The sequence below is a fragment of the Pristis pectinata genome, chromosome 4 (assembly GCF_009764475.1).
Source record: "Pristis pectinata isolate sPriPec2 chromosome 4, sPriPec2.1.pri, whole genome shotgun sequence".
NCBI lineage: Eukaryota > Metazoa > Chordata > Chondrichthyes > Rhinopristiformes > Pristidae > Pristis > Pristis pectinata.
In genome coordinates this window covers 101068880-101094562 of record NC_067408.1, presented here as the reverse complement: position 1 = coordinate 101094562, position 25683 = coordinate 101068880, and the positions used below count along the sequence as shown (strand labels likewise).

At 39.3% G+C, this 25683-nt stretch overlaps 2 protein-coding genes across 4 annotated transcripts in view; one reads left to right on the top strand and one right to left on the bottom strand.

The window, feature by feature from the left end:
• The window catches only part of urb1 (URB1 ribosome biogenesis homolog), an 83274-nt gene extending 69079 nt beyond the window's left edge, over positions 1–14195 (bottom strand). Inside the window, exons 1-7 of the mRNA XM_052013906.1 lie at positions 13886–14195; positions 11591–11730; positions 9441–9592; positions 7308–7440; positions 5599–5695; positions 5044–5129; positions 790–915 (exon numbers count right to left, since the gene is read on the bottom strand). Of these exons, the coding sequence (XP_051869866.1) occupies positions 790–915; positions 5044–5129; positions 5599–5695; positions 7308–7440; positions 9441–9592; positions 11591–11730; positions 13886–14018 (867 nt within the window). The 5' untranslated portion in view covers positions 14019–14195. The remainder of the gene's footprint in view (positions 1–789; positions 916–5043; positions 5130–5598; positions 5696–7307; positions 7441–9440; positions 9593–11590; positions 11731–13885) is intronic.
• A 799-nt stretch (positions 14196–14994) lies between these two features.
• On the top strand, positions 14995–25436 carry n6amt1 (N-6 adenine-specific DNA methyltransferase 1). Of its 3 annotated transcripts, none has more exons than XM_052014317.1 (7): positions 14995–15156; positions 17670–17807; positions 18717–18803; positions 19190–19280; positions 21218–21301; positions 23010–23151; positions 24229–25436. In XM_052014317.1, the coding sequence occupies exons 2-7, from the start codon at positions 17680–17682 to the stop codon at positions 24333–24335; spliced, it is 639 nt and encodes a 212-aa protein (XP_051870277.1). In that variant the 5' UTR covers positions 14995–15156; positions 17670–17679; the 3' UTR covers positions 24336–25436. The 3 variants fall into 3 exon arrangements, with proteins under 3 accessions (XP_051870277.1, XP_051870279.1, XP_051870278.1); XM_052014319.1 differs by lacking the exon at positions 14995–15156 and adding an exon at positions 15167–15591; XM_052014318.1 differs by lacking the exon at positions 14995–15156 and adding an exon at positions 15167–15651.
• The last annotated feature ends 247 nt before the right edge of the window (positions 25437–25683 follow it).

Here is a 25683-nt window from a genome sequence, read left to right as displayed (position 1 = left end):
CACCTCTAACAATGGCTCGCTAGTGAAGACTATACACTTAATTCAAATAGCATTTGGTTCACAACCTCCAGACTTAGAAGCAGGATGCTAAAAACTGACACCTTTTATTAGATTTTTATAGCACTTTAAATGTAGATGACTGTGCTGTGCCATATATCAGCATACAAACCCATTAGCACAAATCTAAGAAATACTTATTCCATTATTTTAACATGCATTTCAAAATAAAGACTAAAAATATGGGAAAGGACTTTGCTCGCAGTCCATTAAGGTGAAGTAAAGGTAATACCAACAAAAATTATTTAATTACATACATCCTATTAGGTAATTTTAATTTCCATAGATAGCAAGAAGTTATTCAATAACTTATAGAAAAAAATTCCACAAATTCAGGTAACTTCACTCCATGGTATGGCTTTACTGTTGACACCCATGCAGGCAATTCCTTTCATTTGTGTTGCTTATCAGAACAGCCTTATCGACTTCAGCACAGCAGTGGTCAACAAGGATTATTTTAGACAGAGAGAAGCTTGATATTGAGAGCAGGAAAGAATGCAAAGAGCAGAATCAGCCCTGCCAGAGTGGAGAACCAAGAATTTGGGAGATTGTGGAGGTCACGTAACAGCATCTAACATTGCAAAAACCATTTTAGATGCATTTTGGAATATCCTCATCTTATGAAACGCAAGTCTTTCTGTTAAAGCAGTATCAGGATGCACGTTACTCCTGTAGCATAGAAATTTCACCGAGTTATGATCATTACTTTTTTGTCCCGACCCAAAGACCTACCTTCCCAGTATTGACATAAACATCAACAGTTCCACTCCAGCGATATAATGTCGCAATATGATTCAAAGCTCCTATCGAGAATAAACGAATCTTCTGTGTTTTACTTATGGCTTTATTTTGGACAACCTTGATGATGTATGAAAAACAAAGTGGATTTTATTAACTAAATTGTTAAGATAACAATTCCCAGAAATTATAAGTGACAAGGGTTTTAAGTTAATTGAAAATCCTAGGACTTACAATGCATTGCCTATATTCCTCTTGTTACAATGTATCTAATAGTTTAACTGTAAACCTGATCCATATGTCATTCATGCCACAACCAGAGAATGAGCAGGGAGATGTAATGAGGCAGTGGGGGGGTGGAGGAAGTCAAAAAACAATAGCTATTGTTATGGGTTAATTTCATGTGTATCCAAGAATCATAACTGTATCTTTAAGAATGGAAACATGAAGCATAGGTGACCTCAGACATTTCTCAGTGTAAATGTACAATCGTGTTAAAATATTGAACATGGATACATTTTTATGATGTATTTATGCACAGTTAGTTTAAGCTGCAATTACAAAATGTACTTAGCAACTATAAAAGTATGCAAACTATATGAACATAAGAACAAACGAAATTGATGCAGGAATGGATCATTGAGTCCTTTGGGCCTGCTCCATCCCTCAATAAGATTAGTCATATGTACACTGAAACACAGTGAAATGCATCTTTTGCGTAGAGTGTTCTGGGGGTAGCCTGCAAGTGTCACCACGCTTCCGGCGCCAACATAGCATGCCCTTGTATTTCGGCACCACTTTCCTGCATTAACTCCATATCCCTTGATTTCCTTAATATCCAAAAGGCTATTGATTTGCATCAAATCAACTCAGTGACTGAGCTTTGACAGTCCCTTCGGTAGAGAATTCCAATATTTGCCTCCCTATGGGTGATGAAATTTCTGCTTATCTCATTCTGAATGGTCTACTTTGAGACATAACCTCAGGTACTCCACATTCAGGGGAAACATCATCCCTGCATCTACCCTGTAAGAGTTTTGTATGTTTCTTTGAGATAACCTCTCAATCTTCTAAACTCTGGAGCATAGATTCATTCTACTTAAACTCTCCACATAGGACAAACCCACCATCACAGGAATCAATCTGGTGAAGACACAAAACACTGCAGATGCTCGAATCTGGAGCAACAAACAATCTGCTGGAGGAATTCAGGGGTCGGGCAGCATCTGTGGGAGGAAATTGTCGATGTTTCGGGTCGAGACCCTGCATCAGGACTGAGAGTGGAGAGGTGAGATGGCCAGCATAGGGAGAAGGGGATTGGCAAGACAGGATTCCGGGGTGATTGGTGGATTGAGGAGGGGTGTAAGATGACAGGCAGGTAGTGCCAGGTAGGAGAAGGGAGCAGAGATGGAGTTGGAAGACTGTGGCAGGTGAGTGATAGATGGAGACAGACAAAGAGAGAGGGGAAAAGAAAAAACAATAGATGGAGCAAAGTAGGGAGAGGGAGTGTGAAGATGGGAAACAGATGCTGGAGGGAGATAAGCAGGAACACAAAGCGTCACCAGAGCTGGATTTGGATAAGAAGATGAGGATGGGAACCACTAGAGAAGGGAGAGGTGAACGACAGTTGGAACCAGATGGGGAGTGGGGGAACCTGTGTGTTAAGTGGGTGGATAGAGCCAGGATGGGGAAGGAGACAAAGATGGGTGAAGGGGGTCTGGGGTGAGGGTGGGAAGGGGAACACAAAAGGGGAGGCCAAGACGATAAAGGGGGGGGGGGGGTGAGGGTGAGGAAAAAGGGGGGAGGGAGGGAGAAAGAGAGAAAAAAGAAAGGGGGCGGGGTAGATTGCTCCAGATTCCAGCATCTACAGAATTTCTTGTGTCTCAATATTAATGCTGTTGGGTTGTAGACTACCCAGGCGGAATATAAGGTGTTGCTCCTCCAGTTTGCATTGGGCTTCATCCCGGCAGTAGAGAAGGCCAAGGATGGACAGGTCAGTTTGGGAATGGGAAGGGGAGTTGAAATGGTCTGCATCTGGAAGTTCGGGATGGCCATTGTGGACTGAGCGTAGGTGTTCTGCAAAATGGTCACTGGGTTTGTGCCTGGTCTCACTGATGCAGAGGAAGCCACATCAGGAGCGCCGAATGCAGTAGACAAGGCTGGAGGAGATGAATGTGAATCTTTGCCTCACCTGAAAGGACTGTTTAGGTCCCTGGATGGTGGTGAGGGATAAGGTGTAAGGACAAGTGTTACATCTACTGCGAGGGCAGGGGAAAGTGCCAGGGGTAAGGGAGGGATGGGTGTGGAGGGATGAGTGGACCAGGCAGTCACGGAGGGAGTGGTCTCTGCGTAAGGTGTGAAGGGGGTGGAGGAGGAGATGTGGCTGGTGGGTGGGATCACGTTACAGCTGGCAGAAATGACAAAGGATGATATGTTGGATGTGGAGGCTCATAGGGTGAAAGGTAAGGACCAGAGGAACGCGATCTCTGTTCTGTCTGGGACGAGGCGGGGTGTGAGCAGAAGTACAAGCAATAGAGGAGATGCGAGATCAGGCTCCATCAACCACAGCAGAAGGGAAGCCATGCTTCCTGAAAAGGAGGACGTTTCAAATGTCCTGGAACAGAAAGCTTCACCTTGAGAGCAGATGCGGTGGAAACAGAGAAACTGGGAGAAAGGAATGGCATCCTTACAGTCCTTGAGATGGTGGGGAGAGCTGTAGTCTAAGTAGCTGTGGGAGTCATTCGGTTCATAATAAATATCAGTGGATAGTTTGTCTCCTGAGATGGAAGCAGTGAGATCTAGAAAAGGGAGAGAAGTGTCCGAAATGGTCCACGTGAATTTGAGAGCAGTGCGGAAGTCGATGGCGAAGGTGATAAAATTGATGAGTTATGCACGGGTGCAAGAAGCAGCACCAATGCAGTCATCAATGTAAAGGAGAAAGAGTTCCACAGGAGGTTTGGAAAAGGAACTGTTCCACGTAGCCAACAAAAAGACAGGCATAGCTGGGGCCTATGCGGGTGCCCATGACTACACCTTTGATTTGTAGAAAGTGAGAGGAGTCAAAAGAGAAGTCGTTTAAGGTAAGAACAAATTCAGCATGGCGGATGAGAGTGTTGGTGGAGGGGAACTGGTTGGATCTTTGTTGTAGAAAGAAGTGGAGGGTTTTTAGACTTTCCTGATGGGGGATGGAGGTGTATAAAGACTGGACCTCCATAGTGAAGATGAGGCAGTGGAGACTGGGGAATTGGAAGTTGTCCAAATGGTGAAGGGCATGCCTACCTGGCACTACCTGCCTGTCATCTTACACCCTTCCTCAGTCCACCAATCACCTCGGGATCCTGTCTTGCCACTCCCCTTCTCCTCTGTGCTGGCCATCTCACCTCTCCACCCTCTGTGCTGATGCAGGGTTTCGGCCTGAAACATTGACAATTTCTTTCCTCCCACAGATGCTGCTCAACCCGCTGAGTTCATCCAGCAGATTGTTTATCAATCTGATGAATATCTATTCCACCTCCTCTATGGCAAGTACGTACTTCCTAAATTAGAGATACCAGATTTGTACACAATATTCCAGATGTCGTCATACCAGGGTTCTGTTTGATTGCAGTCTCTTTCCTCTTGCACTCAAATCCTCTTGCAACATAGGCCAACATATTATTTGCTTTCCTAATTGCATGCTGTACTTGCATGTTAACTATTTGTGATTCATATACAAGGACACACAGGTTCCTCTGAAGACCAACATCTTTCAATCTTTCAGCATTTAAAAAATACTTTACTTTTCTATTTTTCTACATTATCCCCCAGGCTCTCACTCAGTCACTTAGCGTGTCCATATCCTTCATATCCCCTTCACAATCTACACTATCATCCAGCACTGTATTATTTATAAACCTAAATCTATTACACTTGGGCCCCTCATCTCAATCTTTCAATCAGACTGGGAATATAGGGGAACTAGCATTGATCCCAGGAGTACACCAAATGCCATAGCTTCCCAATCTGAAAGTGACCCATTTACCTCTACTCCATATTTTCTATTTAAAAAGTTTATATTGTAAATTAAAAACATAGAATCCATGCTACTCTAACAACAATACCAAAAGTAATCAGGAGCTAACAAGTCATCATAATAACTTTCTGCTAAAAATACATTACGTATGAAAGTTTTCCTCAAGTGGGAAATGTGATTTCTAGCTAGCCATTGGATACTTGAACTGAAAACTACTTAAAAGTAGACTGACAAACCTTTGTTTTTAAAGTTGATAGAAGTAAATTTATGACAGAAATAGGATCTTCTTTTAGTCCAGAAGTGAATATACCTGCAATAAAATCTAAAAACAAAAGACAACTTGAAGTGACTCTTAACTAGTAATTGACTCTTCCTAAAAATTTTTGCCATTATCACTGTTCCCAACTTTCTTCCTTATTCCTCCAAAGTTCCTGATTCCACACTCCTCATCGCTTGCACCTTGATCAAGATTTATCACTTGGTCTTCTACTTAACCCCTTGCTTAATAGAAGGATCTCAAAAATAATCAAACTTCAGCTTTTTAGCTATTTTCTTCTTACAAACCATGCTGGCTATCTTGCCAATTTTTCACTGCATCTTTTTTTCATCCTGGCAATCCCCCCAGACAATGCAGCTCTTCAGTTTTCACCATCGTTTCTCAACAAGAAAAACTTGGCTTACATAAATGTACCAAGAAACCAACTTGGCACTGTTATTAATACAGGCAAATAATTAAAAGAAAACAGTCTTCAGGTCTCAAATTCTGGTTGAATTTACAAGGCTGAAAATACCTTTTAACTCCAGGATTTGGCGAATTGTGTTGTTGTCACCAGCAATCAGAAATGAAACTGCAAACTGGATATAAGCCATGCGAACATCAGGCCTCCCCTACAGCAAATATGTTTTAGATTATTTAAATTGTCATCAGGATTATCACTTCAATTAAATTTCAACATCTCTGAGGCACTTCATTACATTGAAAGTTATTAGTGATTTAACCATGTTTGTTTCAAAGCTCAAAACATTTTTTTTAATTACTGCATGAATGACAAAGAAAGCTATTCAGTAATAAAACCATGCACACACAGTGCTCCTGCTTCATAAGTCTGGAAAACATACTGATAATATTGCACTAATTAACACAAGATAAATTAATTGAGTAGAGTTTGCCTGGCTGTTGTGCCACAGCTACAAGAAAGAAAAACAAATTACATCACAGATATAAAAATTACATGCACATAATGAACCAGTATCCTGCAACACTTTTACATTATTTACACTGTACTAAGAAATATAGCTGGAAGCAGATCCACAGTACTTATCATCTGCCTTGGTATCTTAAGGCACATATTGGCCTAAAACAAAAAACAAACTGTTGGAGCAACTCAGCAGGTCAAGTTGCATCTGTGGAGGCAAAGGGATAGTCGATGTATTGGGATGAGACACTGCATCAGATGCTGCTTGACCTGCTAAGTTCCCCCAGCTGTTTTTTACTTCAGGTTCTACTCTCTCTTGTGTCTGCATATACTGGCCTGTTTCGATATGGCTAATATACAAGGTTGACTGACCTATCCTCACTGTGTGGACTCCAAAGAATTTGTAAATGTCATATATTTAAAAATATAAATATGTGATATTAAACAGACAGGATATAGAATGATAAGGCCATAGCTGATGTCCTCCAGACCCATGTTCTCTCCTTTTTTAAAATCAATGAATAATTCGTATTTGGCGCAATTTAGTTTTATAAACCCTTAAGTGTCTCATCGACTGACAATTATTTATGTGTAGGAATACAGAGGATGACAGCATGGTATTCAAATAGAGTTAAGCATTAGATCTGAGTCCAATTCTGACATTTTATTTCTATGGAAATACATATTCAGTGAGTGTCATTAGACATGCAGGAAAAGGACTACTGCTTGGCTGTGATGTTTTCTTATGTGCTTGAGTTGGAATTGTGCCTAAAAGCAATGTTTACTTGTATGCCTCAAGGCCAACTACAGCAGTCCTACTCCTTGTGGGCTAAGGAAGAAAGCAGGAACCACAACGATCTATACCATCCAGCATTATGTCATTCATCTGCAGGGGACTGAGGAAACCCAAGAGGGATTTTAATTGAGATTGTGAATGTTATTTAAATTACTACATTGCAGAAGGAATTTGTTTGATTGCTTGCATCAGCCCAATCACTTATTTGTGTAGTTGAACACACTGGATATCCAGTGGATATTTGGATAAGGATATCCAAATAAAGCTTTATATGTATCGGGATGGGGACCAAGTCCAAAATATTGCATCAGTACCATTCCACCAGATAATATGCAGGACTTAATATTTAGAATACTGTATTGTTCCCTAGCATGGCATTGCAATAATATGCCTGAAGACTGGAATAAATTGGGCAGTATTCCTCCCAAAGGATGAATGGAATCATCAGTACAAAAAAAAATCAAAGTTTACAAGAATAAGTTAAAACTTTACAGGCCAAAGTACTTACTGTTCTCTCTCTCTTTTTCAATAAGCCTGGGAGCAATTTGTTGTTAAAATCAAAGTGGCTGATGAAATCTCGTGCAGCTTCTGGACCTTGGCTTACCATCGCAGACAATAAGCCAAGGCATGCTCGGGCATATCTGCAACAAAATTAAATTAAATTAAAAAGAACTCAAAATACATACTTTCTGGCCAGTCATAATTGTCACCAGAATTACGTTACATAGCAATGTATTGTTATCCAAATGTTGAGGTGAAAACCAGATCTACACTAGTGCAATTTAATGTTCTGTCAGTATGACTCGTGTCAGTTCATCAAATGACATTGTTTTCAAGTTTCCCACCGTCACTACCTGACCTATAATTGTTATACTTCACTGATGTTATACTACTCAATGTACTCTTCCCATACAGAAACTTGTTTGGAGTGGATAAAATGCATAACTATACATCTTGCAGAGTTTTTCCCAAAGTTCAAGCAGTGTAGGAATTCCAAAAATATGCTTTCTTGAATGGTAGAGAAAAAAAACAGGCCAAAAATGTCACCAAAAGTTGGAAAGATGTAACTAGATTGACCAACAAAACACACATTGTGTTATGCCAGCTCCCAATCCAAATTCTGAACTCAGCACCCTTAATGATTCCCATTTGTTTGGATTCCTAATCTAAGCACCATTTATACACAAAATTCAGCATCAAAGTTTAAAGGGTTATCAAAGAGAGTGCAATAAATCTCCAGCTATAAATCAATAGTATCACATTAATTATTTTAACCTTTTCCCTTGTGATTCAGTATATTTGTGGATGATAGAATATATTTTATAAACATTTTGAAAATTCTTTGAATTCTGAAGCACTTCACAAGCAATCAATCATTTTCTTTAATTATAGCCAATATCATTGTGTGAAAGTAACCACAAAATATTTTTTGGTAATGCTTCTGTGTAGTACCTTGGGATGTTTTATGTTATTGTTGTATGGCCTTTGTTTGATATCTGATCTGAACAACAATGCCTGCATTGCCTGCAAGTCAAGTTTTGTGATCAGGAAAGCATGGGCTAATTGGGATGCAGTTTGGAAGTGCTCATACAGGTGTAATGACCTATGTGCAGTAATGCTTTATCATATATTAGCATCAGAAAAGACAGGGCAGATTAACATGTTAGATACAAACATTTTGTCAGAATAGGTAGGGAAGGTAGGATGGTTCTTTTTATCGAGAAACAAAGGACTGCAGATGCTGGAATCTAGATGAAAAACATGATGATGCTGGAGGAACTCAACAGGCCAGGGACCATCAGTGGAGAAAAGCAGGCAGTCAACGTTTCGGGTTGAAACATTGACCCAGGGCAGATTAACATGTTAGATACAAACATTTTGTCAGAATAGGTAGGGAAGGTAGGATGGTTCTTTTTATCGAGAAACAAAGGACTGCAGATGCTGGAATCTAGATGAAAAACATGATGATGCTGGAGGAACTCAACAGGCCAGGGACCATCAGTGGAGAAAAGCAGGCAGTCAACGTTTCGGGTTGAAACCCGAAACATTGACCGCCTGCTTTTCTCCTTCCCTACCTATTCTGACAAAATGTTTGTATCTAACATGTTAATCTGCCCTGTCTTTTCTGATGCTAATATATGATAAAGCATTACTACACATAGGTCATTACACCTGTATGAGCACTTCCAAACTGCATCCCAATTAGCCTATGCTTTCCTGATCACAAAACTTGACTTGCAGGCAATGCAGGCATTGTTGTTCAGATCAGATATCAAACAAAGGCCAAACAACAATAACATAAAACATCCCAAGGTACTACACAGAAGCATTACCAAAAAATATTTTATGGTTACTTTCACACAATGATAATGGCTATAGTTAAAGAAAATGATTGATTGCTTGTGAAGTGCTTCAGAATTCAAATAAAATTTATATAAACATTTTCAAAATGATTATAAAATATATTCTATCATCCACAAATATACTGAATCACAAGGGAAAAGTTTAAAATAATTAATGTGCTATACAAATTGTGACTTATTATTTTAAGAAACATAGTAAGTCACAATGAATGTTCATTGCTTCTGTTCCCATACCAGCTCCTTGACTAATAGTTGTCAATTTACATTATGACACTAACCTGTGACTTGCTGAGAAGAGTGCTGAATATATTAACTTCATGTAAGTGTGCAGCACCTTCTTCACTATGTTCATCCCCACTGCAGTAAAATGGGTAAGATCACTGGCAGTCCGCAGCAAAATGGCCTCCAAGGCTTGGAAAATTAAAATCATCTGAAGCACAATGGAAAAGACTGATTATGTTCCATTCAGGGATATTAAAGGATCACATTTTTAGTTATTATACTGTCCCATAGCACTGCTTATAGCAAATAGGATGAACTATATTTTTATGAGTATTGTAGAAATCATGCAAAGTACAAAGTGTTTTAGCTAGCAATCCCTTTGGATCCCAAAATTGTCTTGTAAAAAAAGTAATTGGCAAATCTTTGTGCATTTTCAATGGTAGATCAAAGAAAGTGGTGTAATACAATCACTTCTTTCCTACTTAAAGTACAAGATGTGAATTGTGTAGGATATATGCCTGTGAGCATAGAATGACCTTTGAGTTCATTACTATCTTTTAAAAACCATCTTATACTGAAGCCATTTGGTTTCTAAGCTATAACATTGTTTCAGATACAATTCTCTGCTTCTGCATTTTTATGTTCTCCAGCATCTATTAAACATTTAAACTTTACAACTCATTTTCTCAGACTCAGGAAACATTATGTTGGCGGAATATAGTATTAATGGTAGGACTCTTGGCAGTGTGGAGGATCAGAGGGATCTTGGGGTCCGAGTCCATAGGACGCTCAAAGCGGCTGCGCAGGTTGACTCTGTGGTTAAGAAGGCATATGGTGTATTGTCCTTCATCAATAGGGGAATTGAATTTAGGAGCCGTGAGGTATTGTTGCAGCTGTATAGGTCCCTGGTCAGACCCCACTTGGAGTATTGTGCTCAGTTCTGGTCGCCTCACTACAGGAAAGATGTGGAAGCCATAGAGAGGGTGCAGAGGAGATTTACAAGGATGCTGCCTGGAATGCGGAGCATGCCTTATGAAAGCAGGTTGAGGGAACTTGGCCTTTTCTCCTTGGAGAGACGGAGGATGAGGGGGGACCTGATTGAGGTGTATAAGATGATGAGAGGTATTGATAGGGTAGATAGTCAGAGGCTTTTCCCCAGGGCTGAATTGGTGGCCACAAGAAGACATAGGTTTAAGGTGCTGGGGAGTAGATATAGAGGAGATGTCAGGGATAAGTTTTTTACCCAGAGAGTGGTGAGTGCGTGGAATGGGCTGCCTGAAACGGTGGTGGAGGCTGATATGATAGGGTCTTTCAAGAGGCTGTTAGATAGGTATATGGAGCTCAGTAAAATAGAGGGCGATGGGTAAGCCTAGTAATTTCTAGGGCAGGGGCATGTTTGGCATAGCTTTGTGGGCCGAAGGGCCTGATTTGTGCTGTAATTGTTCTATGTTCTAATTCACCAGGCTAATTGGAGACACTGCAGATGCTGGAAATCTGGAGCAACACACAAAATTGTTGTATTATGACAATTTTCTTTATAAAAATCCAATCTCTGTTGCCAACAAAAAGTTGCATTTTACTAAATATTATTTCCCATCTTTCTAAAGGTATTTAAATAGTAGAATCCAAATCTTTATCTAGCAGCAATATAAAATGTTTCCTTTTGGAGACAATAATGGAGTTATCTGGCATGGATACCAGATGCTACATATTACTAAACTGCATAATCTCCAAGACATCAATTGTGCAAAATAATTTATATTTTGATTGAAAATTATTTTTGAACAGAATGTCAATTGCAAACGTGAGGACCAGGCTCACCCAAGCTCTTCTATCACAAAAAGATTAACTGGAACTTAATCAATGTTAGCATACATTGTTGAGTATTTCTGTAAACTGAACAACCTATCCAATATAACAGGACAAATTGAACTGTGAGCCACCTAAAGCACAGATCATCTTGCTTGGTCCACACACAAGTTTGAATCCCACTCTCATCATTTGACAGAACACTGATTAGCTGAGGGGAAGGCAGGATGCGTTTCACATTCAGCTCCCCAGCTTTATTTTGGGCTTGGCTTGTTTACAAATGATGACCTCATTAGTGAATGAGGTAATACTCCGAGTTATTTTAACTTGTTTCAATGGTTTTAATGCTGGTAAGCAAAGCAATAGTTTTTATTCAAATTTTAACAATGAAATTCACCTCTTTTTCTGTTGGTGTTTCTCCATCAAGCAGCATAAAAATTTCTGCACATTCAGCTGAAATCTTTATGTACCCCTCCACAACATCATACAATCCAGAGCAGGGTAACTGTTTGGCTATGGAAATAAAGGTTCCTAAACCTGAAAGAAACACAAAGGGAGTTTGAACATTACAAGTGTTTACAATTATTACATCAGCAGTGTTCACATAAAAGCAAAATTCACTTGTTAGGTATATGAAATTTAAAGAAAAAATGTGGAATTGAATCTTTTCTTAAGGAATAATAACAAAGTTCACATTTCAGATATAGGCTCCCTGTTTTCCCATTTAGCTGTTATCAGGCCAGTTGCATATTCACACTATTTTTATTTAATTTCAGACAATGTTCAAATAGTTCTGATTTGTACTCAGACCAAATTATTAAATGCTTGCTGACTGGAGAGTAGTCTGGAACAGTCCTAGGAAATGTTTTATCCCAACCACATTGTAGTCTTTAGAAAATGAAAGACAAATTTTCTGACAAGGATTTGTGAAGCATTTCCTCACTCCAATTTTTTTTACAAATGCAAATGTCACCAATGGTAGTAACTAACTTGGCAATGTTTTTAAAGCCAGTATATCTTGAATTGACTTCAAAGTAGACTCTCACCACCAAAATGTATTTACAGGTTTGGACTCCAAAATTAACACTGAAGATATTGTATATCTCAATGTTATCAGTTCTATAAATTCATATGAGTACAGGTCAATCATTTCTTCCCCAATAACCCCTTTTTCACAAGATTAATTACCATATTCCCTTACCACATAGAAGGCACCCATTTTGGCCCATCATGTCGATGCCAGCTCAGAGTGATCAATTCTTCCACTAATTTTCCCTGTATCCTATATTCCCTACTTCCCTCAAATTCTACCACTGACCTACCTACACGCTAGCAATAATTTACAATTAACTTACTGACCCATGTCTTTGAGATGTGGGAGTAAACCAGGATACCCAGGGAAAACACATGGAGAATGTGCAAACTTCAACAGCACCAGTGACCAGGATTGAATCTGAGTCACTGGGGCCGTGAGGTAGAAGCTCTACTAGCTGCTCCACTGTGCACTCCACCCTTCCAAAAAAAAGATTTTTTTTCTCTGCATTTCTCAGTTCCTTTGTTCCCTAAGTTTATTGCTTTATTATAATTATGATTTTCCTCATTGCTTTCACTATTTCAAGTCACTGTTCCAACTATGGATGTAGTTACTTTTAAATTTGGAAAACTCCAAGTTTTACTTTAATCTCCCTAAATAACTTAAGCCTGCTTGTGATTTGGCACTACTATTATTGGCAAGTGGACTTTTTTTCCCCTTTGAATTGTGGGAAAGTGCCCCAAAGTGTCAATATTTTGCTTCCTCAGAGATGCATAAAATCTCAATAAAAGACCTATGTGAAGATCTTTAAGATACCACCAGTACCCCAAAGAGAAAGTGCTTATGATGTTTTACAAGGTGGTAACATGACAGGTTACATGTTGTCCACCACCTACAGGTGTGAATAATCAGATTTAAAAAAAATATGATCAAAGGAATTTATTATCTATTCTTATTTATTATCCATTCGTAGCTGCCCTGATAAAATGGTCTCATTGAAACACCAACTGTTATGCGGAGGTTTGGTAGATCAAGGATCTTAATCCAACAGAATAGGAGGAATGTACAAACCAAAATAAATCATAATTTACAATGTGATGTTTTACACGCAGCATTGTCTGAGAATGCAACACAAATGAAAAAAAACGTTCTATACAAACATTTAATTTTTTCAGTTAGTGCATGTTCAACCAGCTGAGAAAACCTGAATATGCTGGCTACACAAGACACACTGGTCCTGAGCACCACTGACAAGAATAGCCCCATCTGCATCCCTGCTATACTCTAGATATTCTCACTCGGGGACATGTGGAAGGGAAAGATTTAATATCCGAAGACGAGGAAATGGTTGGGGGGCGGGAGGAGTGGAGAGAGAAAGGTTTGCTGCTCTCATTTCCCCATGACAAACAGTTGGCCATGTTTTACCCCCCCTGCTCCGACTGTCAACGGCCTGCTGGCGTCCTCTTTAGAATTCACGAGAGATGGTCCGTTCAAACCTGTGCTCCATCTACACCACACTTCATGGTAGAAGAAAGCTTTTATTTTAAGAAGATGCTTTAAGCAATTCATCCACATTTCAAGGCCGGCGAAATGAAGCTACTGAGCACCAAAATACGCAGCGAGGAGAGACCGAACTCTGCAACCGGTCGCTGGCTTCACCTTTCTCCACTCCCTCTGGGCTCTTCAACTGGTTTTTAAACTGAGTCCCGGTGAACTCCACGGCCACAGACTTGGTCACTTTACTCGCTGCCGCGTCGGTTGGAGGGTCGCCGCACTTCCGTTTCTTCGCCATGCTCGTCTGCGGTGAAGATAAAACGTTTCCAGCCTCGCTTGGTGCCTCCGAGCCCGGCCACCGCGCCGCCGGAACTGTCCGTGCCCCCGCTGCAATCCGGCGGGGAACCGACGACCCGCTCCAGCGTTCCCGTCAACGTGAACACAGAACGCAATGTGGCAGATGGAGTTCACCAGAAACTTTTGTGGTGCCTATCTCGCTCACTTTATCAAAGTTATCACCGACTCTAGTTATAACATTACACTTTATCCGCTGAATAATATTATTGTTGTAATTAGTATCGCCTTTTATAAATCCAGAGGGGTCCCGACTGTCCATTTCCCTCCACAGATGCTGAGTTCCTCCAGCAGCTCATTTTTGCTCCAGATTCCAGCACCTGTAGTCTCTTGTGTCTCCATAAATCCATCCACTTTGATTATTTGCATTTCCTTACATTAACAACCGCCTTTTGTGAAACTTATTTGGCGGCTCACTTATATGAGCATTGGTAACAGAAGGAAAAGGATGGGCAGAACAGTCTCAGCCTGCAGCATAATCGAAGCAATAGTTTTCAACTGTTGCTCAGTCTGTAACACTCGGGGTGAGCATCTTGTGGGTTCAAGTTCCAATCCAGAAGCTTCATCACAAAAAATCTCTGTTCTAGTAAAAACAGATCAGAGAGTGTCTGTGGAGAAAGAAAGTTTCTGATGACGGGCATTCATCAGAACAGGTCTTCGATGTTATTTTGTTTTATTTTGGATTCCGCACTATAGCATCTGCACTATATTTGTGTTTTGTAGCATATCAATTCGCACATAAAAGTAATCGAAAATGCAACGAGATTGTTATGTTGGAGGATTTCTGCAAAGGCAGCAGTGCGGGAAAGTCTGCCGCTCATCTGGCGCATGCGCAAGACCGCACCACTCGTCGCTGCAGCAAGGCGCATGCGCTGGTTGACGCTGCTATTTTCTGTTGGGAGGGGGAGGGGAGTTTCAGTCATTTCAAATCGTTGCCCCGGGAACCGCGGGATCTGGAGTCTCGGGGCCGTTGTCCAGGCGACCGGTGCATGCGGAGTCTGCGCTGTAGGGAACATCAGCGGGCCTGTGCTTCAGAGCGGTTCCGGGAACGGCCGCTGCTCGTGCTGGATCTTTGCGCCGAGGTACCGGAGTTTGTCAGCAACCGCGGCCGTCTCCCCCCCCTACCGCTGAACGATTGCAGTCGGCGTCCCCTCAGCATAGGCCTAGGCCTGGGGGACATCTGCCGCACATGTTCCCAACGGCAGACAGCGTGCTCTGCTCAAAGGGCAACTGCACTTCACGGCAGAACGTGAATCCTATTCATCTGAGCACCGCAATCGTAGTGATGCTAGGAACAAGATAATTGGGAACTATGGTCTAATTTCATCGACCTGCAAAACTTATCCATTTGCTGCACAGGTTGTAGACTGCATTTGTTCGCATTGATAAGATTGAGCTCCCACCGAAATCATCCCTATGACGGACCAGTTATGCGGATAGATTGGAGCTCTCTATGGGTACAGAGGAGTGGCGAGGGGCCCCGAAAGAAGTATCTAATATCGTGGTTTATAGACGGAGTAAGTAGGAAGAAACATCCCACTGGGAGAAGAGCCAGGAGCCAGGGATGTGGAATGGAGGTGATTGACGAATGGATCAAAAGTAACATAAGGCTGGGATCCGGAATGCATTGCCTGGGTAAAAGGGAAGACCGATTTAATAAGAAACACAATTCAGGCTCTTCGGCCCACAAAGCTGTGCCGTACATGTCCCTACCTTAGAAATTAACTAGGCTTACCCATAGCCCTCTATTTTTCTCAGCTCCATGTACCTATCCAAAAGTCTCTTAAAAGACCCTATGTATCCAATTGTAGTGCTAAAAAGGCATTTCATTATACACCGGAAAAGAAGATTTGCAAGGGCCGGGAAATAGGGCTAGCTGGATTTATCTTACATAATCATTTTAGACTCATTTTAGACTCAGATTTTCTGTATCTTAAAAATTTTGTTAAATGGTCCATTTCTGAGAAATGATACATGGAATGTATGAACCTAAAAGATTGCAAACATACTTTGTATATCTCATTTCTGTGAAAAACACATCATTAGGGGCTTCCCTTTCAAACTCCAAAATGAATGAGATACATTGTTGAATAAATTACACTGTGTGATTGCTCGCTGATTATTTTGCAGTAATATAAGATATCTTTATTAGTCACACATACATCGAAACACAGTGAAATGCATCTTTTGCGTAGAGTGTTCTGGGGCCAGCCTGCAAGAGTGTGGCCACGCTTCCGGTGCCAACATAGCATGTCCACAACTTCCTAACCTGTACGTCTTTTGGAATGTGGGAGGAAACCGGAGCGCCTGGAGGAAGCTCATGCAGACATGGGGAGATTGCAAAACTTGATACAGGAGTAGGCCATTTAGTAAATCAAATCTACTCTAGCATGATTAATCTATGACCAAACTCCATACTCCTACTTTTCCCCATATCCCTTAATGCCAAATATCTATCTCTGATTTTAAAATCGACAATTGTCTCAGCGATAATTGCTGTTTGTTGAAGAGAATTCAAACTTTTACCATTCGTTGCTTAAAAAATGTTTCCCGACTCCCGAAAGGTCCAGATGTCATTTTTAGACAACACACCCAGTCCTGGGCCCAAACCAGTCAAAATAGTTTCTTTCCATTTTCATTTCTGCATAATATTTGAAAAATATCCATGAAGTTACACCTTAACCATCTAAAATCCAGGGAATACAACCTCAGTTTATGTAATTTCTTATAATTTAACCAGTGCAGTCTGGTTAAAATATAAAACTGCAAAATTTGTCTGGAGTGAGATTTTCAAGCTTATTAATCTGAAAAACAACTGTTGTTAATTATCACAAGGTATCACAAGCCCTCAGTGAATCAATTTTGATTCATTGAATCACTGAAACTATTTTGTTTAAATGGCGACACTCAAACTGCATTCTTGGTCCTCAACTGCATTGAGTTCTCTGACCTATGAACTCAAATCTATCTCGACTGCATTGCTTGTGAACATTAGGTTCACGGTCTCAGCTTCCTAACCTTGTGAAATTGATAGCATTAATTTTTCTCAACAAGAAGCTGGCAAATGTGTTTTTAGGAATTCTATTGCTAGGGTATTTTAAGGAGGCTCTTCAATGACTTTAAAGTGATAAAGTGGAGAACTATTTTGCAAATGCTTAAAGTATCCAAATCAAATGTCTTCTATTTTGACAGAGACAACCATTCATCTCTATTACAAGACTGACACAATTTTTTTTCCTGAAACCAGAATTGAGAATTCTGGTTTGAGAACCAGATTGTGTAGTTCCCACAGTGTGTAGTTCCTACCAATCATTCATTTAGGATTTATTTGTCACTAAGCAAAGCTTCCAATTATTGGAACTTCCTCACAATAATTTGATGAAAATTTCTTTTGATAGAGATTGAGGCAACCTCTGCAAATTGGCGTTTGGATACCTGTTACTTACAAAAGTTGGAATTCCTAAAAATGCAATCTTGATACTTTGATCTTTCTTGAGTGTAGCTCAGTATGTAGAGGGTGACTTGAGATGATTGAGAAGAAGTACAATCACTTGTGTGAATGCTAAGGAGAATATTTTGTTCTCTTTTTAAAAAGGAATAGGAGGATGTTTCCAACACCTTATAGTTCTCATGTTGGCCATGGAGAATATGCTGATGTATATGATCCAGCAGAGGACACCTTCCTATTAATGGATGCCTTAGAAAAAGATGTGAAAGAAATACAGCAGCTCTGGTATGTCATTATCTGAAATGTAACAAAATATTGTAATATGCAAAAAAATTTTCCTGTACAATCATTAAGTATTGTATTATCTATTTGATATCATATTTGACTATAAATTACTAACTATCCTATGATCAGACCTGTTAAAAGCATAATGGTAATTTGTAATTATTTTGCAGCTAACTGTGGACAGCTTTGTGCTGAGAAAAGCTTGATTTTAGTTAAAGAAAGTTTGAAACACAGTTGCCAGTGAAAGGAATTTAAACCACCTTGTTAAGGGCAGGTCAAATATGATATATAGTGTATACAGGCCCGTGTTTACATGTGTTATAGACTGAACATGTTGGATGCAGGTACCTTGGTCTGAGAATGCTCTGCTTTCCTCTTGTCCATTCTTTCATAACCTGGCATAGCCAGGTTTCCCTTTCCTGGACTTGGGGCTTCCACCTGCCTCAGTCCATTAAGTGGTAAAGTAATTACTGCAGTCAACAATCTTAGACCATGTTTGTAGTGTTCTACTGATGGAAATATAGATAAATAGAAAACAGAATCTAAACCAATTCCTATACAGTGTGCTGATGCAGAAAATCTGCCATATTCCTTGCCATAGCAAAAGATAAAGTTTATTTTTTTCACGGATAATGTCATAACCATGTCATGTCATAGGAGTAGAAATTTATCTTCTGTTGTATTGTTCAGTGTGTGATGTCCATGATCACATTGAACTACACTTCAAAACTAAATTCCAAGGATTCTGCAACAGCTGGATAAGCAATTTTACCAAACACCTACTCAACATTTTCAGGATCGGAGATATAATTACAGTAATTAATAATTCTGTGAGCAAACCATGCCATGTATTAATAGCATAAACATTGCCTACTTTCTACAGAAAAATGAAAAGTTTTATTTTTTCAGTCCCAGTATTTGCCTTGAGGTTGGAACAGGATCTGGTGTTGTCTCTGTATTCCTAGCTTCCATGATTGGGCCTACCTCATTTTATCTGTAAGTACTTGATCTATCACATTATTATTTGTTTGAGAATACCAAATTTAATATCTGGGACTACAGCTAAAATGACCAAACTTTGCATTGTGGCTTTATGTTCATGGGGAAGCTGTCAGATAAGTGAGTTTGAATGGAGAGTCACAGCATGAAAGGGACAAGCAGGAAGTATGTCTTCCATAAAGATTGTCGAGAGTTGACGGCAATGACTGACTTTCAAGCACTTCAGTGGGTTGGTATCGTACTCAATAGCTTATTAAAAACAGTGGGTTTGTGAAGTGAAAAGCAATTGATATTCAAGTTTTAACTGTAGAAATGTTTGCTGACAGATGTGGTGGAGTAAGGTGAATCTTGATGTGTGTCCTTTTAAATTTTTTGATTTATAGCTGTACAGATATTAACTCCTTGGCTGCTGCTTGCACACTAGAAAGTGCCAGGCAAAATGGGGTGAACATCCAGCCAATCATTACTGATCTGGTAAGTTATGAATCAGAGCCAAGGTAAAATTATTCTGAAGCATGATAGGGCTATAGGTTTAGGCTGAGAGGAAAGAGTTTTAAAGGGGATTTGAAGGAAATTTTTTCACACACACAGTGGTTGATGTCTGGAACTAACAACCACAGTAGATGCTGGAGTCAGATGCAATTACTATGTTTAAGAGACATTTAAATTGACACTTAAGGTATAGAAGGATACACGCCTAATGTGGGGAAATGGAATTAGTGTAGATGGGCAAAAAGGTCATAGGGCACTTTTCTGTGCTATACTATTCTATGACACTGCATTTTTGTCTTAATTGATAGAAAAGGAGGCCATTTGGTCCAACAGCTCCATGCTGGCTCCCAGGGAAGCAATTCCATTACCCTCATTTTCTAAATCCTTATTTCTCTGTATGCTTGCAATTTATTCTCTTTAATACTATTCAGAGCTGTTTCTATATAGCATGCTATTTGTAAGAATTTCTTCTGTCATTATCTCTATTATCAATAAACATCATTGATAACATGACTGATGCAATAATCTAATAAACTGCACTGTATAAATTGATATTCTTCAGGGAAATGATGGAGCTATAGAGTTATACAGTATGGATGAAGGCCTTTCTGCCTATTGAGACCACAGTGACTACCAGGCACCGATTTTCATTAATTCACTATGCTAATCCCAATTTTCCCAGCATTCCTACCAATTTCTCCTCCCAGATTTTACCACACACCTACATACTTGGGGCAATTTACAGTAATCAATTATCTTGCCAATCTGTATGCCTTTGGGATGTGGGAGGAGACCGGGGAACCCAGAGGAAACCCAGTCTTGGGGAGAATGTGCATTCTCCACACAGACATCACCCGATGTCAGGATCAAACCCAGGTCTCTGGAGCTGTGGGGCAGCGGCACTATGTGCTGTGCCATTGTTTCGGTCCACTAAAGTTCCATATAAATACAAGATTTTCCTTTTGTTTCCCCCTTGGTCTTTGCCTGGTTCTTATTTTTTTAGCATTAACATGTACTTGTATGTTTAATCTATTCAAATAGCAGCCATAGCATTTTAATTTCAAGTCTGGTGCAGTGTATTGGTCTCAACTACAAAATTGGAAATGACAAGTAGAGGCACATTTTGACATAACAGTTAGCTTAGCTATAAGATGGAGAAATATGGCAAGTGAGACCGATTGCTTTCTTGGAGAAGAGGGTAGAAGCAAGGATAGAAATTATGTTTGAGTGTAGGCCAGGTAACTCTTGTCCACTCTACAGAGTTGGGCTCAGCTACTGCTTACCTCAGGTCAATGCATGATTTAAGAAGGCAGGCATCTTGGATAATGGCTGAAGCTTTCCACCTCTTTCTCCAACTCCTGCTTTACGATTGCTACTGCATTCCTGTCAATATGTTTGCCCATATCTGGATGGATGAGTGGGGCAGCACTCAGTAAAGTCTCGTGAATTACCCAAGTTTCCTGCCATTTGTACTTTTTGAAAACTTTAAAATGTTTTTTTAAATACTTTACTGAGAGGGTTTATTCAATCAATCTTAACCTTATGTAGGCTCCTACCGAAAAGAAAAAAAATCCCTTAAAAAAAATTAGTACTCTGTTGGTTGCCCTGTTTCAGCTGCTGCTGCCATTGTGATGAGTTCTTGATTCTTCTCCTTAGTGGTGTATATCTGGGATACCATCAGTATGTAAATAACTGAGTGGCCAGAAATCCACTGGACCAAAGAACATTGTCTGGATCTCTTGGAAACTCAACTCCATCAGAGGTGCATTTCCTTTGGAAATAGATAGAAAGCCCTGGCCACTGAGCCATCCATCAAAATAACAGTTTTAAAAGTTGGCCTCATGGTTTGCTTCTTGTTTCCTGCATTTATATCTTTAATTGTAACATCCTTTTCATTTTTCCTTGCTTCATATAAATAGGTCACAGGATTGTTGCCACGACTACAAAATCAAGTTGATGTGTTAATATTTAACCCTCCTTATGTTGTAACTCCCTCAGAAGAAGTGAGTATAAAAGTGTATAAAAATTTAGCAACCTGACTTTCTAGATGCAGATTTACATTTTGAGCTACATTGTTCCATCTTATATTGGTTGCTTTAAAAGTGCTTTTGGAACACTAATCCTACTTTACAGTCATGAGCATAAAAAATCTAGTCTAAAACGCCAATGCATTACTAAAGGAGTATTGTACCATATCTATGATATATTGGCCAATATTTATCTTTCAACAAACATTACTAAACATAAATTATTTGGTCATTGTTACAATGCTATTTTGTGACTTGGTTGTGCACAAATTGGTTGCCACGTTTCCTTGAATCCCTTGATCCTGGAACATTCCTACATTGACAAACAGTAAATGTAACTTGGGTATTTAAGAAAGGAGAGAGTGGGAAAGTAGGGAAAAATTGAATAGTTAGGCTGACAGCTGTCATTGGCAAAATGTTGGAATCCAACATTAAGAATCTGGTAACAGAGCGTTTGAAAAATAACAATATGGTCATATTTGGTGGGGAAATTGTATTTGAGAAATCTGATAGAGATTTTTGAAGATTAATTTAGCAGAGTAGAACTAGTGGATTTGCAAAATGCATTGATAAAGTAACACTCTAAGATACCAGTGAGATACTGCAGTGATCAGTACTGGATCACTGGATCTTCAGCCACTCACAATTTGTATTACTAACTTAGATGAAAAGTTAGGTGTAACATATCCAAGTTTACTGATGATACAAAGCTGAGTGATAAAGTGAACTGTGATGTGGACACAAATAGTCTGCAAAGAGATGTAGACAGGTTAAGTGTGTGGGCAAAATAGGAAGAACAGGAAGGCAACACTTTGAATGGTGATAAACTAGTAAATGTTAGCTTTTATTATAAGGCAGATAAGAATTTGATGCTGAGATTGCACAGGGCTGTAGTGAAATTTCATTTGGTGTATTATATACACTTTTGATTTCCTTACTGTAAGAAGAACACAGTTGCTATGGAGTGAGTGCAGTGTAGAATCACCAAATTGATCCTGGAAATGAGGGAGTTGTTCTCTAAGAGCTGATTAAGTAAGATTGGGCTTTCTCACTCAAGTCTAGAAGAACAATCTTATTGAAACATACAGGACTTCGAGAGGTTTTGACAGGAACAAAAGACTTTCTTGTGGCCTAGATTTAGGATAAGAGGTTAGCCATTTGCTACAAAAATGGGAGAAATTCCTTTGCACAAATCTAGAAATCTCTTCTGCAGAGGGCTGTGGTTGCTCAGATGTTGAGTATGTTTATGTCGAGATTGATAGATGTTTGGACACTAAAGCTATTAGAGAATATGTGGATCAGGTGGTAAAGTGGTTTAGGGGCACAGGATCAGTCGTAATTTTATTGGATGGCTGAACAGGCTTTGGATGCCATATGTTTCTGTTCATGTATTCTGTTTCTGTTTCATATATTCTTAAGTACTTCATTAGATGTAAAATGATTTGGGATGCCCTAATGTTGTGAAAAATACTATATAAATGCTAGCCTTTTCTTTGAAAGACTGCTAAAAAGATTTGAAGTAGAGTCTATGGGGTAAGAGAAATTCTGTAAAAATGGAAACCAGAAATGTCCCAATTACTCCTGTAGTATTTAAATTATTTAGAAGATTATTTAAAAAATTCTGTAAAAATGTATATGTGTGATTGCATTCCAATCGCATATTATTGTGTTTTGCTTCCCCTAGGTTGGTACTCATGGTATAGAGGCATCTTGGGCTGGTGGAGAAAGAGGTCGTGAGGTCATGGATCGGTTTTTTCCTCAGGTCTCAAGCCTTCTCTCCAGTCAGGGAATATTTTATTTGGTTACAGTTCAGGAAAATGACCCAGGTGAGAGGATCTGAATTCTTTCTAATTTCTAAAAGACTGTTGTAAACAAAGTTGAGGAAATGTTCTCAGCACATTCAATCTTTTGAATCTGCATCAATCTTCTTTTCACTTCCTTCATTAGAATTTGGGATAAATGTTTTGTGTTTATGAACAGCCAGTAGATGGTGAGTGAATGCTTTAGGAGAAAGGAGGAGAAGCTTGTGGAGGGAAAGAGAGGAAGAATTAGACTTGCTTATTCTCAACAAATTGGATAGTAATCAACCTGACATCTCAAGGTGAAAATGAGCTATTTCACAAGGGGAATGGCAGAAGTGCATACATGTCTATTGTGGTTTGTGGTGTGTTCCTTTTTGTTTGCTTGTCTCTATAAGGGTGAATACTGATAACCACAAGAAGGTGTTGGCTAAGAGGGGTTGCAGTTTGTGGGAGCTAAACCAGTGGAGATAATATCAGTGCGTTTAGCTTCCTCTCTTGGTGGGTGCAACAATTCCCTCAAGCTTATTGTCCAGAAGGTATTATGTTTTTTTCTGGTCCAGACATAGACCTCCTGGCTGACTGATTCCAGCTAATCAAGAATTCAGCTAGGAGCTTTGCAGTACTTGTTTTATAATTATATTTTTCTGCATTCCTAGTGGAAAGTCTTTTCATCTTCTCTCTGCACTGTAGATGAAAAACAAATTCAAATTTGGCGGATGAGGGGGCAGAAGGACAGGGTGGTGAAATCACATCTCCATTTCATAATTCCATGCTTCATCATGCTGCCATATGGGGTTACCAATAATCTTTAGGTTTGATTTCCTATAAATATGAAAAAAATGTATAAACTGACATATGCCTTGAAATGTTTGTTTTTTTTTAATTAAAGATCTATAATAAAATAGTTAATTTACAAATTCAGGCTCCAGTTTCTCCTTCTGTATTCTGTATTCTATAATGGCATATCACTAGTTTCTAACAGTTTTTTCTCTTTAAATGGTGTTCACTTTCTAATGCATGTCCAATGATTTATTTACACATTAGAAGTGCTTCCTTCACATGAAAACACTGCTTTAATTGTTTGTGTTTTTTTTTAAACAGAGGAAATAATAGAGTCATTGAACAGTTTTAAATTGAAAGGGACCGTGTTTATTTCAAGGCAAGCTGGGAGAGAACGTCTGTCAGTGCTCAAATTTTGGAAAGCCTGATTGTTGAGTTCTGGTTCTCTTTCATCAAAACCACAAGAAACCATTATCCTAGGCAGGAAAGAAATGGACAGTCCTACCTACTGCTTTCCTTATGCCTGCCCAGAGAATTCTAAGCACCAGCATCTGTACACCAGCACTGTAGTCCAATTAAAATACAGTTGAATGCCTAGAACAATTTCCATGGAAAACTGGAGATAATTCAATACCACAAATGAGTACTTGAAACTGCCCCTCAGAAGACTTGTAACCTAGAGGCATTTTTTTGAATGCAGGTTTTGAAGGTCAATGACTTGATGATATTATGCTGAAAATTGCTTAAGGCAAAGCAAATGAAAGTATATATGGTAACTTGCAAGGTAATGCAGTCATTGCAGGATGCCCATTCTGCAAAGGAATTAATTGGAGCAGCAACAGTAAAGGAAAACAAGCAAACTGCAATCAAGTCATGCTGAAAGGAATAGTGTGATTTGGGATGATCTGAAATCTTTTGCCAAATAACAACAGGTGAAGCAATTCTCTGTATCCAATTGTAATAAATGTATTTTAAATCCTAAAGTATTGCCTTGCACCGCATTCAGTCTGAAATGATTTTCTGTGCATTTCTAACGCAATATGACAAATGGGGATTTTATGAAAAAGGAATGTAATTAAGTTAATTCACTATTTGAGTACAACAGTTCAGTAATGAAAATAAATGACTTAATTAGAAAATAAACCTAAAATAGTGGTTTAAAATGGTTTAACTGAGTGATATTTTTTCCACCTTGGGGAAATGTACAAAATGATTTTTTCCAAGACTTACACTACTTAGATAATTGTATTGAAAGCTGGCCAGTTTATTAACAACAAAGAAAACCCTGCAGATGCTGGAAATCAGAATAAATATAGAAAATGCTGGAAGCAGAGGAGATCAGGAAACAACTGTGGAAAGATAAACACAATAAATGTTTCAGGTCGAAGGCCCTTCTTCACAATGACCCTTCTGTCTTTCTAGTGAAGGTACTCCCACAGTGATGTTGGTGAGAGAGTTCCAGGATTTGAACCCAGCATTGATGAAGGACTGGCAATAAATTTTTAAATCAAGGTTATGTGCAAGTTGGAAGAGAGTGGCTAAGGAATTGTTTAAATGGAAATCACAAAGATGGTATATTAAATGTGATTGTACATTTTAGTTAAGTTCATCAAATGTTATCTTCGAACAGACTCTAATTTTCAATGTCTTGTTTGGCCAAATTTACATATACCTACAAAGCTGCCTGTGTGGCAGACACCACAAGGCAGTAATGAAGGATAGTAGTATAGGGAGTGAAAAAAATCTGATTAAAGTAGTGATTAAAGTTTTGCTCTT

Bases quoted from the DNA above. Each gene is read 5' to 3' on its own strand.
- n6amt1 (XM_052014317.1), top strand. From the start codon at position 17,680: ATGTTTCCAACACCTTATAGTTCTCATGTTGGCCATGGAGAATATGCT. The intron at 17,808-18,716 runs GTATGTCATTAT...TTATTTTTTCAG, and splicing joins AAAGAAATACAGCAGCTCTG to TCCCAGTATTTGCCTTGAGG. The intron at 18,804-19,189 runs GTAAGTACTTGA...TTTGATTTATAG, and splicing joins GGGCCTACCTCATTTTATCT to CTGTACAGATATTAACTCCT.